The sequence below is a fragment of the Bombyx mori genome, chromosome 1, assembly GCF_030269925.1.
Source record: "Bombyx mori chromosome 1, ASM3026992v2".
Lineage (NCBI taxonomy): Eukaryota > Metazoa > Arthropoda > Insecta > Lepidoptera > Bombycidae > Bombyx > Bombyx mori.
Genome location: NC_085107.1, coordinates 18,072,103 through 18,088,589, shown reverse-complemented (window position 1 = coordinate 18,088,589; position 16,487 = coordinate 18,072,103). Strand labels below are relative to the sequence as shown.

Here is a 16,487-nt window from a genome sequence, read left to right as displayed (position 1 = left end):
TATAAACCATCCTAAAAATAATAATTGATAATTCATCAATGTACTTGAAATCAATTTAATGTGCATTATTAAGAATAACCTGAAAAGATCTGATGTTGATAAAATTTTAATTTAACATGAGTAGTTTTTTTAAAGCACCAACTTTCAAATAAATAAAAAATCATTAAAATCGGTTCCCCTAGAAAAAAAAATCTAAAAAAACGAACACATAAAAATAGTAAAATTGATAAACTCCTCCTTAGTTTTTTTTAAAGTCTTTTAAAAAGGAATCAGATTAACAGTTTGTTGGATGATATCAACCCGCAAGAGTTAGTATTACTATAGTGTCTTTTTTATGCTGACTAAATCGTTTTATCCGTCAAATTAGTCTGTATTTCAACTCAATTAAGACTTTGACATCATGTCTCAAAATCGGCCGATATCTATGAGCTTTCGGCTCGACACCAGAACGTGAACGAGCTGGTAAAACTCGTCGATTATTGAAGTTTTTGTGAATTCTAGAACGTTTCTTTTTCATCAACAGGGTTGACTTCCGCGGGCTAAAGTGTGCGACTGCACTCCGAGCCAATCTCAAATCTGCAATGTACGAAAGCAGCTGCTCCTATGCTGGGGCTTTGGAACTAAAACGCAGCGCACTGAAGGAGGAACCGTGGCCGGCATCAGAATGGCCACCCTATCGCCTTCACCAATCAACCTTCGAGCAATTGAAGCAGAGCGTGGAGAAGGCCAAGGCGGCTCTTCAGGACAGGTCAGGCTTACTCGGGACGGCGACGGCTTTCGGTGACTTCTACGGAGGTCAGCTGGGCCAAGACGCTGGAGCTACACTAGGCTTCGGACGTGGCGCTCGAACAGAAGATTCTATGCTCGCATCTGTGGACAAAGGCAAAACTGTTGGTGAGTATTCTATTTTATTAATACATATTTTTTCGAAGTCAATTCGAGATCGTAAGCGAGATTGCTTATTTTCATTGTTAAGATAATACAAATTTGTTGTAGTACAGTCGAAGCAATACCAATGTTTTAGTTTAAGTTTATGCAATATTAAAAAACAAAGAAAAACTCGTTAAAATAATAAAACACTTAATAATTTAATAATTTTTTTACCCTTTTGATGAGTGACATGACCAAATGTTCATGAAATGATAGCCATGTGAAAGCCAAAATGATTGTGTTGTAATCGATCCAAGATGCGTGTGAAAATTTTCAAGTCAATCGATCGTATTGAAATCAGCGGAAAATGGCGTTCAAAGTTTCCGTTACAAATATACAAAACTCGCGTAGAATCGCGTTAAAAAAACATTATACATATTACAAACGGTTCACCCACAATTTAAAGTTAGAAATAACAATATTGTGCAAAAATAATATGCCACAATCAGATGTAAACGACGTAGCCTGACGTGGATCGACCTCACAATGCTCCAACATGTATACATTTTACACCAGTACATTTCCATTTAAAGGTCCGTTGTGTCAACGACACAACGACGATACAGATCAGGACACACAGCTTCGTATTCATAAAGAAAATCGATAGTACACCGCGAATGCACGAGTTGAGCGAAATTCATCCTTATACTTTGAGCGAAAGCGTTGCATTTACAAGATCCGAACGCATAAACCCTTTTAGATTAAGCGTTATGATTCTGTAGGTACGAAGGTGGGGTAGCGTCTTTCCACAGATAACAATCGCTCTCAAGGGAGAAACGGGGGCGTGAGAGATCTCACCCTGCCGTAGTCATAGCAACGCGACCGCCCACACTCCGCCCAAAAGATCATCGCACGCAACCTTAACTAGTTGTGAAAATAAAATTTTATTATCCACGTTGAGTTCATTATTCGTGAAGTTAGTCGGCTCCACTAAGGGGCCTCCCTACCCTTCGGCTAACGAGGGGAAAAAATTGCAGTTGAAAAATGATCGCTTCTCTTATTTGCAGAGCCTGGTCAAAGCCTAGGTTCAAACAATTATGATTTTATTTTTCGCTTTTATCAACTACAACAGCCCAAGTTTCTCGATTTTTTTCTTAGTGCAGTATTTAATGAAAACGACCGTATATCGTTTTTTTATGAACCACAGCTAAATTGTACAAAAAAAAACATGCCTTAAAGTTTGATTATCGCGAATTGAAGTCTTTGGCTATGACCTCAATTATTTTACAACTAGGATCTGCCTGCGGTTTGGCCCGTTCGAAAATTAACTTTCATAAGATTAAATTTTATCCAAATCGGTTCAACGGATGACCGAGTAAAATACATGCAAATATTTTTATGATAGTTTCACATTTGTATTATTAGAGGGACATTACGAAACACTTAAAGAGTGATTCGAAACTACATTGAAAACGAAGCCTGAATATAACACATCCACGTTCGCAATATCGCAGTGAAGGAGAGAATTTATTCCGATACAGGTCTGTCTATACACCACATTGTACGATCTATTATCTTGAGATATGTAGTACGCGCAAGTTTTGGGCGCTTGATACTTTCAAACAACCAACAGTGAAATGTAACGAGTGCCCAGATGAATTCCTGCCACGTTCAGTGTTTGGCTCCGGGATTCATTAATGGTCATTGTCAACAATAAGAAAATTAAGCCAAGTCGTTTTAATGTTATCACATAAAAAACGGATAGCAAAACCTTCAATGTCTCTAGAACAAAATAACTTTGAAATGAATACTCTGATCCTTAAATAAGTCATGGTAATTAAACCATAGCGCGATCTATCTCGACACCAATGCCATCTAGTGAGAAAATCGGAACTAAAATCATAACCATTCTGCCAGCTTAAAATTGATTTAATGACCCACGATAACGTATTATCAGGACTTTGGTAAAGTCTATAGCTAAGGATATTTACTAGTGAAGTTTAGAACTAGAGTATTGTTTCAAAATCATACGGAATCTACAGAAAAAGCCCTTGGCTTCCCAATGCATGTTCAATGTAGGTATATTTAGCATTGTATTGTTGAACCCACGAAACAATGTGGGAAGTTAAGAATTGTTTTCATAATTAAAGTTGAGTTATTTTAAAATGGATCAAAACTCAGTTATATGTTTGAAATTACCAAAAACAGCAAATCTATAACACGATTTCTATCAACCCTAGGCGCTTAATCACAGACCTGATTCAAATAAGGTTTTCTTTCTCTGAATAAAGAAGTCGAATGAAAATAATTCAGGGCATTTTTTTCGCGCACAAAAAAAAAATTGAAAATTCAAAGCGACGAAAGAACAAAAGCCTCAACTGTCATGCAGAGACAATAAAGTTTTTTTCAATTAAAAAGGTAAAAAGGTCTCCGTCGGTGTATTGTCTTGGCAGAGATTCACCCCGAGATTGAGTCTCATTCCGTTTTTCAGAACGAAATTAGAAATTCATTTCACTCCGTTGCACTCTTGACCCGCAAAAAAGGAGTTGAACTTTGACATGAAATTTAATAACCGGATCCTAAAAATTTTAGTGTCATTAGCGAATTTTAACTTTATATTAATTCGCATTTGTTACTTCAACGATATAATAATATATTATAGGTAAAGCTTCTAGTAATATTAGTGCCTGAAAAAATACCGGCTATAAAAAGTAAATCTCACACTACAAATTTCAAATTTAAGAACGTTGCGACATTTTATTTTATTTATTGCTTCGGTGTGTGGACGTGCTCACGGCCCACCTGGTGTTTAGCGGTTACTGGATCCCATAGACATCTCCAACGTAAATGCAACCACCCACCTTGAGATATGAGTTCTAAGGTCTCAGTATAGTTACAACGGCTGGCCCACCCTTCAAACCGAAACGCATTGCCTTTAACGATTACAATCGTATTAACTATTAAAGTTGAGACTACAGATGCGTCTCGGATATGTTTGCTCAAAATATTCCATTTGTAAAATTAACACCGCTGTATTCAACTATAAACAAGAACAAACAACATTAACAAGGAAAGTTCTCGAAAATTTTCAAATGGAATTGGAACGCCGTTTTTCTTAATACGCTTACAGCAAAATCCATTAAACGCCCATGATGAATAGGCAGCGCCGAGCCAAGAATATTAAACGACGAATGATCTCTTACTTTATTAGCATAATATCGTAATAAATGCAAAGCCCGCGATTCCCGTTTGACGTTATAAATTCTAGTCTCTGAAATAACTAAAAATATAAGACAATCGTATGACTAGCGTTTTGTTTGAACCGGATAGATAATTCGAGAACTTTTCGTCTTAAAAATCGATAGTCACTACGATTTTAACCTCAAATTAATCTGTAGCCGCTTTTTTTTCTATATTATGTTTTGGATTTGTCGTCGAATATAACTAAAGTAGTTCAATAAAGGCAACCTTATCCAAATATTATAAATCATCGTCCCGTTTTTATGATGTCGGAGGCAAACGTTCTTTTGAAATTAACGAATTGGGTCTCTGATGGATTTAGTCAAATATAACAATGCGAAGTCTCTACTAAAGGCAAAAGAATAATTTGGAACTTTAAAAATGTTATAAGCAAAATTGGAGGAAAATGATACCTTAAATAAGTTTAAGCTCAACTAAATAAATTCAAATCAATCCATACGAAATCTATTACTAGTAACTACCCGCGAAGTTCGAACACAGATTTCATCAAACATGCTGCACCTAAACGTGTGTTTATTAAAATAAAAAACACCGCTTGTACACAATTTAAATTTCAATCTTATATAACAAGGCAGAAGGCAGCATTCAGTGTGATTGATGTCTACGAAATCCGTACAGATAACTTATAACGGCCTTATTTATAGTGACTACATAGTATAAACAGATATACTAGTACGTACTCAACTGTTATGATCTAATAATAGTCGATACAACGTAATTGCAGGAAAACGGAACTTAACGTGTAAGTGTTACAAATGCATGCCACGTGTAATAGGGATGTGACGTGATTAAATACCAGGTAGTCCACGAGATCTTTGGTTTCCTTCTTTAAATAAATAGATTGTCGACTCGAACGTTAGTGAATACAACGACTATTTTACGCTACTAGTCAATGTATGTCTTAATCTCACATTTTTGCCTCAAAAGTCGGTATTCTGGTTAGTTCCAGTTTTGTCAGTATGATCGTGTGATATGTGTGCGTTGTATTTTAATGAGCAAACCGCTCAATACCAGAAAGGAAAAAGTCATCGTCAATTGCATTAAGTTACACAAATTTGAAACAACTTGTTATTTTTTTTCTGAAGATTAAATTAAACAGTTTCCATTGAATATCACGTAGTCAAGCATTTTTGAAATTTGACACAATTATTGACACTACTGTTCGTCCAATAATCGAAATTCGACTATAATCTCTGATACATAAAGCCTTAAAATCCTCGATTCCTTTTTCGTGTGACTTTTCTCTTTTGTTGTGTTATCATTATTCTGAAAAATACTGACGTACTTCCAAAAGCTTATTACTGATAATCCTAAAGCTTGTTAATAGCTGTCAAATAAAAACAGCTGACAATCTGAGCGATCGAAAACAGTACATAAAAGTGGAATTAAAAAAAAAACTTTTTATATTTTTTTAAAAGTGGAAATAAAAAATAAAAACTTTTTCATATTTTTTTATGAATACAAAACCAACCTGCACGATCTTTACAATCTACTAAACATAAAAAAGAAAATCGTTTCAGAAACCTCAGAGAGAATAGTACTATTTTGTATTTGCTTATTTACGTATAAACATCATAATATAGTGCACGGTTAAAGGAAGCGGTTTAAGGTAAAAAATACTTTAAAAATAATATGAATACGCAGAATATTTCCTTACAATTATACTATACAAACATATAAATAACATAGAATTTTATGAAATTTGAATATCAATTCTTCGGGTAACAGTCTAAAATCATATTAACATTAACATTACTAATATTAACATTACTAACATTTACATAATTAACATTTACATTACTAACACTAACAAGAATGTAGCTCGAATCAAATGAGTTACAGGAATGTCGTCTGTAGTTTACACTGTTTTTCTTCGCAATGAAAATTCTATAATACAAAAATTTCCCGTTATTAAAGCGAAGGGTTAAAACCCTACTTGATTAAAATTCATAACAACGTTAAATAGATGTTAACACGAAAATGATTGCGATACGTCGTACAGATATACCGGCTTATCGTTTTAAACGTACTATTATCGCGTACCGATCTACATACTCGTACCTATTACAATCGTCATCAATTATGACGCAACACTTTAGATCGTATCTGAGTAAAATATACATCAATAAATCATTACGTGAACTCGTTTTCATTGATTTTTTAATAGTCGCGAAGAGAAAGGGGCTGGTTTTTAATACGCTTTTATTAGCTTCATACGGATGTTAGTATGTAACAGTATCTGTGAACATAATTTTGACCCCCTTCAAAACGTCGGATTAACTCGAAATTTGGCATAGTTAATAAGGACCGATGACAATTCAATATTTTAAACAGTTTGATCCGTTATCCTTACTAGGATAATCAGGATTAGCGATATTTTTTTCCTGAGACCCGGAGTATTTGCGTCAAGACCAAGAAGGGAAACTACTATTTTAAGCTATTATTTATTTTACAATTTATATTCATTTGTGAGGTCGAAGCGACGGAACACGGCCGATCGACAGCATAAGCTGGCTCTCTGAAGCATCTGTAACTAGTATTTTAGGACGTCCTTCCTCAGATCTCACAATTCGATAAATGTTAAGTTATTATTGTTTGATGATTGTTTTTATTGGTTTTCTTTGTGTTTGAATTAACGTTTTAAAAATTATACTTGTTAATTATACGTTTAAATAAAATACTAACATTTTATCAACATACCAATATACCTATTATAATTTATGGACATAATTTCATATTTCGACCTTTCGATTTAAAAGAGGACAGTCTATAAAAGCTTCAAAATCCTACCCCTTGTTTCAGTCAATATGAGAGATAAAACGGTGATGGTGTTTCTACCCCATAAAACCAATGAGTCATCGATAGGGACGGCATGGGGCTTAGTGTAAACCTTTATTATATTAACGCCTTACGGTCATAACTAACTAAAACAATTGATGATAAACGATGTTGTTGATTTTAGTTATCTATTGAATCATCTATATATTAATATGTGAAGCAAAAATTTTGTATCCCTTTTTACGAAAATTGCGCGGACGGAGGAGTATGAAATTTTCCACACTTATAGAAAATATAGAGAAGAAGTGCACAATGCTAATATTTATTTTAAAATAATGCATAAAAGATACATTAAATCAATAACGAAAACATTACACACACTACATACCATGTATCTGACGCACACACGCATGCATCATGCATACTATTTTTTGTCAAACTTTTGTTCTTGACGTCTGTTTTCAAATTAAGAATAGATTAAATATTGTTTGTCTTTTTTAATATTTTTTATAGTGTAGTCTTGGTAAAATTTGTGATTATAGAAGTATAAAATACAATCATAATAGTGTACAAACTTACAATTCCAATTAGTTATAGTCGAATTTCGACTACTGCGGGACCTCTAGTTTTAGGAAAAATCGTATACAGAAATATTATGTTAATTACGCTTTCGTTGTTTATGTTTCCATGTAGAATTTAAATTCGATTCGCTTATGTCATCAGCCTTAGCGACGCTTTGGGAAACCGAAAAAGGAATTCTTTATTCGAAACTTGAAAAGAGAACCGGAAATGTGCCTCCTAACCGAATTACATATAAACGCTATTGTGATTACCTACTTCTTTCTTCTAAATTTTGACGAGCATCGAGTACAAATAACCAACAAGAAAAGGCGCTTCAAATGTGTACAATGAAATCATACATTAATCTTTTTTGTGAAAAAACCTATAGATTGCCTAAAGACTATTTACACATGGATCCTCCAAAATAAATATTTCATGTAACTTCGATAAAGCGGCACGACACGAGAACCCGCTCATCGTGGCCGCCGGTTACTACATTCCCGATCCTGCGGACAGAATGGAAGGCACTCGACGTCGCCCCAAACACGTCATTTCGGATCCTCCCGATCCACTAATGGTGCTTTTAGGTACCTCAAACACCTGTCACCGTTCTCGTCGAACCGGTCGCTTGTGACGAAGGGCTCGACGAGTAAATGAACCCTCAGACATAGCCCACTGAGTTTCTCGCCGGATCTTCTCAGTGGGCCGCGTTTCCGACCCGGTGGTAGATTCTGCGAAGCACGGCTCTTGCTAGAGTTCGTGTTAGCAACGTCGTCAGGTTTGAGCCCCGTGAGGTCACCTTCTAGTTAAGGTACCGCTGAAATAGCCTCTCGAGGCTATCAGCTTAGGTAGGAAAAAAAGGGTATACATTATGCAGACAATTAACAACGAAACGAAATATAAATCATTCAAATAAGTCGAACCTGTTCCGTCATAAACTCGTAAGTGACAAAAGTTTATAGATTGATAATAAACAATAAACACATTCGTTCTCAATCTAGCTTATTAACAAAATCCTAGGTCAATTCTATGTAAAGCAAAACCAGAAACTGAATTCAATAGCAACATAACACTTGTTCAAATCAATTGAGTAATTAATAAATACATCAACGTGTTGTTAAAACAGCGAGAGCGCAACTTACCCGTGGATTACGACCACTAAGCCAATAATCTGGCACTTGAATTCCCACATCGGGGACCCTATGCAAACAAACAATTATTGCACAATCAGAAACTACTCGTCCGTGGGTATAAATCAGGAATGATAATGGTGTCCCGTAATGACACTCAGTTTAGTTCTGTTGGTTGACAATAGATGGCGTGCGTCCGAAGTGCGCTCGCGCATTTCGCGAGTTCGGGCTAGGGAATGAGCGGGTTTTTGTGAGATTTATTTTATTAAAGTAGACCGGTAGGTTCACTCAAGATCCAACAGATGTTAATTGATTAATGGAACACATAGACATCACAAAGTCAAGTCCACTTACATTAAGACACAAGAGAAGGACAAAATTTTTTTTTCTTCCTAATCGTTGGTAGCCCAATGGGCTTCCAATTACGTGCAGACCAGTAGTTGAGCTCACGGGCTCAGCATGAGAGAATTACTAACAATGACCCTAACAGGATCATTTCTTCGCTGATTCTAACACGTTCAATATTATTTGTATAACACATTAGCTTGGCTTTAGAAATCCCTGCAGGGTACTACGAACCGCTACTAAAGGAGGTGTACCTACTTACCTTACTTCCTTTTCTGTAGCTATTTTGACCATCGTTGTCTTTTGTTAGCATACAAACAGAAGATGTTTTAATTGTTACAAAAATAAACAGAATTAATTTAATAATGACGTGATCATTTTGTATATAAATCACTTAAGCCATTACGATTATTACAATACGTAATTCTCGCTCCGCCGCGCGCTTCTGTATCCTCTCTTTCAATGGCCCGACGTATCGCTCAACGTTTCATGGGAATTGTGACGTAGACAATATAAACTTAATTGTGCGATAGATACCAGTAATGATAGAAGCGACCCTCTTTTTTTTTTAAATTTATGAGTACAGCGTGACCACCCGAAGTGCCCCCGCGCTAGTTTCAACAAATAAATATTGCGAAACATATTGTCGAGAATCGTTTGGTATTTTTATTATTGTTCGAACGTGGGAGAACTGTAATGAATATTTTGTTGCAAGTCAATTGATTTTTTTCAATAGATCAAACATGTTTTTTACTGTTTATTATTAAAAAACATTATGGTTACATTTGGGCGTTGTGGTACATGTTGAGAAACAAAAATTAATTAAATAGGTATTTACTTTTGTGACATAATGAGAAGTACTAGTAATAATAAGTAGGTAGTACCTATAAAGTCCACCCTAATTGTATAATAGTTGCCCTTAATTATTGGGTGTTATTAAGTGGGTGATGACAAACACTTGTAATGTAATTGTCTATAGGCAACGGTGACCAATGTATTGTAAGACGGATGATTCTATTTCTCGAAAAAAGTACGACTGTTTTTCTAATATCTGTAAATATCAGATTCGCTGTGCCCTTCAACTGCTGTTAACAATGCCACAGTGAAACTGATCCCACACCATCGGGCGGGCATACAAATATTAAGTAATATGAAACATAACAGCACAGGTGTAATTTCTTGCGGTAGGCAGCGGCTTGGCTCTGCCCCTGGCATTGCTGAAGTCCATGGGCGACGGTAACCACTCACCATCAGGTGGGCCTTATTCTAGTCTGCCTATAAGGGCAAAAAAAAAAATTACTACGCGTTAATTATTTACACTTTATATATTTCCAAACTTGCGTATACTTAACAGTAGGTATATGTATTAGTTACGGACGACGAAAGCGATTTTAATTATATACATAATTAGGTATATAGGACTTGCGGAAACCGAATAAAAAATTATAGTTTTAACTTTTGTTTCTTTTTATTCCAACAAAAGAAATGCGGATTTAAAAGTTTTTTTTTTTTTATACAGGCAACGATAAACTCTCTTCGGGGCTCAGTAAGGGGTACGCCACACCCACACTCTCAGACACATTGCGCAGCACTAAATGTACAGGTCAGTGGAATTTCTCTTTTTTAAAACGTGCGTATGCATAAGAAAATGGTTTTGTCACAATTTTGATTATGTGAAAAATAAAACAAAAGCAGGTCAAAAGTTGGGCCGTCGTGACCTAAAGGATAAGACGCCCGGTGCAATCGCCTTGAGTGATACAACTGTGACGATATTCGAATCCCACAGGCAGGTCCCAAGTGTATTTTTTTTTATGGCTTATATGGGTGGACGAGCTCACAGCGCTAACCACCTTGAGATATAAATTCTAAGGTCTCAAGTATAGTTACAACGGCTGCCCCACCCTTCAAACCGAAACGCATTACTGCTTCACGGCAGAAATAGGCGAGGTGGTGGTAAGTAACCGTGCGGACTCACAAGAGGTCCTACCATCAGTAATACTCGTAATCAATAGTATTAATTAAAAAATGAAACCAAGAAAAAATATAATTTGCGTAATTACTGTTGGTAGAGCGTCTTGTAAGTCGGCACTGGTAGGAACCTACCTATTTCTATCCTGACACAGTAATGCGTTTTGGATTGGAAAGGTGGGGCAGCCGTTGAACAATAAAACTGAGACTTGGGACTCATGTCGCAAAATGAGTGGCGACATTTACATTGTTGATGTCTCTGGGCTCCGGTGACCACTTTACACCAATTGAACTGCGATCTCGTCGACCCGTGTAAGCAATATTTTTTTTTATCAAAAGTATCCGTCAGTGTCATTAAACAATAATTATTCACGAAAGATTACATGCGACAAATCGTTCGATAAATTCCATGCGGCCCTATCTTTACCATTGTGACGTCATCATGCGGAACGACTTTGATCCAGAGGTAAGTTTTAATTGCCCCGAGCCCTTTGAAGTAACGGCTCGCTACACCCGGGAGTGGTTACAAAAGTTCGCGGCGTCGTGGTCTTCCACTCGTTCCGACGACTATAATAGACACAGTTTAACGGTAATTTGTTGAATGTCAAAGTGGACTAATCGTTGGACGTCAAAGAATACTTTGATTCCGACTTTGAAGCGAAGATACGTATCGTTTTGATACGTGCCATTTGATGCGGGGGATATTTAGGAAATTCTGCAACGCGTTTCCTGTTTCGCATTTCTGTAACACGCTTTCATTGGCTTGGTATGTATGCACGGTGTGTGTAACGAAATGCTCGAAAGATAATCATATTGGCTCCAAGACGTCCGATTAGCTTGAAAATATGCACACGCGTCAAGGACCAATGACAATAAGTTTATAACTTCTCTCTAGTATTCTGACCAGTATGAACCGGAGAAAAAAAGCATTCTTAGTTCGGTTTGCTATTTGAGCGAGTTTTTTAGGTTTTTAAGTTTACGCTATCATTATAATAAATGCTAAATAAATATATAAAATTACCCATAGACACAGCAAACTGAGTTTATCACCGGACCTTCTCAGTGGGTCACGATTCCGAACCGGTGGTAGATTCTGCGAAGCACTGCTCTTGCTAGGGCTAGTGTTAGCAAATTCTCTCAGGGTGAGCCAGTGAGCTCGCCTACCTGTCCGGGCATATCTGGAATAGCTTCTTAGGCTAGGTACCAGCGAATACGGAAAAATAAAATAAAATTATTGTATAATATAATAAATACTTATCTATCAAAATTACTTCAATCACGGACTTCGAAATGAAATACGTAAATACAAATACATACTGCTCACCGTATAGTGAGTGGTCACCGTCGCTCACGGACGTCAACAATGTCAGGAGCAGAGCCAAGCCGTGGCCTCCTGCTGAGCATGATCATGACCCGTGAAGCAGTAATGCGTTTCGGTTTGAAGGATGGGGCATCCGTTGTAACTATAATTGAGACCTTAGTACTTTATATCTCAAGGTGGGTGGCGCATTTACGCTGTAGATGTCTATGGGCTCCAGTAACAACTTAAAATCAGGTGGGCTGTGAGCTCGTCCACGCATCTAAGCAATCAAAAAAGAGTATTTCCGCAAATCTAATTTGAACATATCATAACGGTCGAGGAACCAATTAAAGAAGATGCAGTATAGGTAAACTGAATACGTTAATTTGTACGTAAAAGTTGTAATAGAGTTAATTAAAAATATGTAGGCTTTCCTCGTACAATATCGGCTTATTTTTTATATGTGGTAAAACAAAACAAAATGATGTCGGTACTTAATAAAACCAATCAGAAAAACTCGACATCCGCCAGAGCCGGACACGTGCCGTCACACGTCATTCTATTAATTAAGGGCGCTCCAGACATTTTGTGACCCATTCACGAGAACTACGAGTATGTACTGAGTAATAGGTATTTAACAGAATATAATAAGTACTAGAGAATAGGGTAGATATTATTTAGAAATTTATGTTATGTTCGTAACGTTTTCAATTATTTTGTGAATTTTTTGAAAAGAAAACTGTACTGCAAAGTATAAAGAAATAGGAAAGTTTTAGTATATTTTTCTTATAAAAAGCTCCGATACATAATTTTTTTATTTATTTCTTGCATTTATTCCAAGAATGCATTTATTTCTTGAAACAACAGTCTTGAATAAACAAACAAAAAATCAAATCAAAAATCAAAAATAACTCATAATTATTTTCAATTAATTTGACAATTTAAGTTGAACTCTACGAGTTTTGCTTTTTATCGAAGATCTCATTGCCTGATAACGTGACTTTTAAGCCAAATCTTATTTCTTCTTAATTAGATAAAAAAAATGATACACCTCGAAATAAGATGAAATTGATTAATTTCAGGCTTTAACCAATTGGAATGAAATAAAATTAAACGAGATAAAATGAGATGAAATAGTCTCAGTAAATTTGTGTTTATTTACTGAGACTTTTAGGAAGAACCCGAGAAGTGGCTTTGTTTCATTTTCCAACCATTGTGCACTTTCAGAGATGCTGGACAGTTAATTATAAGAAGACAGTTAATAACCCACCGTTACTGTACGTTTAAGCCTGAAGAAACACTAAGCTATAAAAAAAACCACTTAACTTCGGTCCTCGCTTTTCCGTCAAAATCGTGGACTTGTCGAACAAATATTATTAATAACCACAAAAGTCTTTTTATAAGAAATTTGTTTAACGTCAATGTCAAAATGGATTTAGAAGAAAAAAAATCGGTATCATATCGTCTTCTCGCATTAAAACTGTATAATTTCAAAACTTACTAATTTTACAGAAGAGTGTTGTAAAGGTATAACATGTGATATTTTTAATATTAATCACCTTAGCAACATTTATTTTTTATTTTTTACCAGTTACATTATCTGTCTTTTAAAGTAAGATAAAATTTTGTATTAATTTTGTTAATAGTAGTCAAAATGCAGGGAAACTAAAAACTAAAACTAAACTACGCTCTTTTGACAGTATTTATGAGAAAAATACTGGTGATACCAAATGATTCCGCATATTAACTCAATTTCGAATATTTTTGGAAATTGTACACTTTTAATGCGAAAAGGCGATATGGGAATTTTTTTTGGTTTTATCTGTTCTCTTGAAACATCTTTCATCAATACAGTAACAGCTCAATTACATCGAATCACTCTTGACTATTATTAGGGCTACCCCCCAGCAGCCGTATCAAATTTTAACGCGTGCAACACTGCTCGTCCCAATTGCGGTGACAGCCGTACTGTGTCTGATTTTTTCTCATGGCTCCTGGCATTTGGGGGTTAAAATGGCACGTGACACATACTTTTTAGGATTCCGTAGTTGTAGAAACGGAACCCAAAACTTTGATTCTCTCTTCATCCTGAGCTTTAATTGTACAAAATTCAACGCGCTTTATTCAAGTGGAGAGGCTATATTGAATGGACAGGCAGATAGATACAAGAGTCCATAGATTTCACTGGACGCACTTTATAATGATTATCAGAATTCTAAATTGATTTGTGTAAAAGAAACGAATTCGCTAATTCTTGAATTATTACATAATAACCGTTGTACATTAATGTAAAACATACATAAATTATAATTTTAATGTAAAATATATTCAACAATCTGCACTTGTTCATTAAACTAACAAACATTGTGCATTCCATTCACATTTAAAAATTAAAGCTACTAAGTCGTTGGCTTAAAGCACAAACGAGAGCGATTTTGGAATTAAATTATTTGTATATTTATTTTTTATTTTATTTTTACTTTTTGCTGGTGTTATTGCCAGACTTAGCATCATCTTGCCTATTTTTGTCGCGGATAAATCATGCGTTCCGGATTGAAGGGTGGGGCAGCCATAACACGCCATAATCGCGATTATGGGTCGATGCGATGGACCATGAGCTCCCATGCAACTAATACAAATGTAAATTCGAAAAACAAAACAACATAATCCACCATCGAGACAAATAGAACATTTCTAAAACTTTTTTGCAACTAAATTACTGTCAAAACTAATTTAAATTGAATAAACTGATTAAACTAAGCGCTTTCGCTCAATGACTCATGTGATACTTGCATTCGAAAACGAACATACTTCATCTACTGCCAGTTACATGTTATACATGACCCGATTCTTGAATCAACTCAGCTCTGTTACAGGTTATACACGAATTATTTTGTTCTTTTCGAATTCTTATAACCCAACTCTTGAATCAACTCAGCTCTTGCGGGTCAACCATCGGGCTGTGTAGTCTAACTTAACACTAAAAGGATTTTAATGAAACCAAATTATTACAATCAACTATTGTACGTCCCAAAGGATGCGACCGATACATGATAAATATACAGTCAGAACGCTTTAAACCTATGCCCTGTTCCGGGGTGAGAGTTCGTATCTCCATCAGACAGTCAATCATTCCCCCATTAGTTTCCGACTCGTGTCCGGGACTGATCCGGCACGGTAACCGGGTGGGTGGTGCCAAGTTCGATCCGTAACTAATTTTACTGAATCATCACGTTGTGCGATGTTAATGAGGAGCCCGTGAGAATTTTCTGTGTTATTTTTATCAATTATATAATTACTTATAGATTATATTATTGTCAATAAATCTTTCGTAGTGTAAAAGTTAATAAAAAAAATTCTGTGTAACTTCCATTTGGAATTATAAAGAATTCCTTTATATATCATACAATTTTAGAAACTTTATTACGACATATTTAATTAGATAGATACTATTTTGATGTCTGGGTAAGCTGTTTTCGAGAATAAATGTTTATTACCGTACTTCGTTTAAATCAAAATAATACACATCTATATCTAATAATAATATCTTAAGCAATAATAAATTATGAAATAGGAAGGTAAATTAGATTAATTATAAAATCTATCCACCAGACTTCGCCTAAACGGAAAATCGATAAATCACATTGAAAAATCCATGACACGAACAAAATGAAAATAAGAATTAATGAAATGCATATCTCACATAATTTACATTACACATTATCAATACAAACATTAAGATAACAAAACTATTCGTTACCCAGAATCCGTTCGGCACGACCCTCGAAAATGTTTATTGCCTTGCAGAGAGTTAACAAAATAAATGGCTTAAATTTCTACACCCTTAATGAATGCATGCGAGGGTTCGTATATAAATTATTGTTACGTTGCATTTTTGGGTGATAGTGTGTTGGTACGAATTGTGAAAGACAGCGATTTATTATCAAATATTCATGCAAATCTTAAAATGTTTCCGAACTTGAATACTTTATTTATTTCCCGAGCAGGCAGACGAGCGTATGGCCTGCCTGATGGTATGCCGTCGCTCATAGACGTCAGTAATGCCAGGGGCAGAGCCAGGCCACTGCCTACCGCTTAATACTCTCCACAAGCCTCGTTTAAAGAAGGATATGTCATAGTGTCTAATTAGTTCACATTTTTTAATGTGCTTCGGTACTTAAGGCGATTTTGCCACCACTATAAAAAAATATTGTTTATTCTATGACCAAACCACATATGCACTCAAGACAGATAGACTGACAAATTGACAGATA

At 35.6% G+C, this 16,487-nt stretch overlaps 1 protein-coding gene and 1 long non-coding RNA gene across 3 annotated transcripts in view; one reads left to right on the top strand and one right to left on the bottom strand.

The window, feature by feature from the left end:
• LOC119628503 (uncharacterized) overlaps window positions 1-16,487 on the bottom strand; it is a 93,899-nt gene that overhangs the window by 1,400 nt on the left and 76,012 nt on the right. The window contains exons 1-2 of one of the 2 annotated variants that reach the window (XR_005244671.2): window positions 8,613-8,844; window positions 760-870 (exon numbers count right to left, since the gene is read on the bottom strand). This is a non-coding gene — a long non-coding RNA (uncharacterized LOC119628503). Of the gene's footprint in view, window positions 1-759; window positions 871-8,612; window positions 8,845-16,487 lie in introns of those variants that run through there. The other variant, XR_005244670.2, reaches the window with a different exon arrangement.
• The window catches only part of LOC101745591 (DNA-binding protein D-ETS-3), a 93,137-nt gene that overhangs the window by 3,215 nt on the left and 73,435 nt on the right, over window positions 1-16,487 (top strand). The window contains exons 2-3 of the mRNA XM_038010872.2: window positions 524-894; window positions 10,465-10,548. Of these exons, the coding sequence (XP_037866800.1) occupies window positions 524-894; window positions 10,465-10,548 (455 nt within the window). The remainder of the gene's footprint in view (window positions 1-523; window positions 895-10,464; window positions 10,549-16,487) is intronic.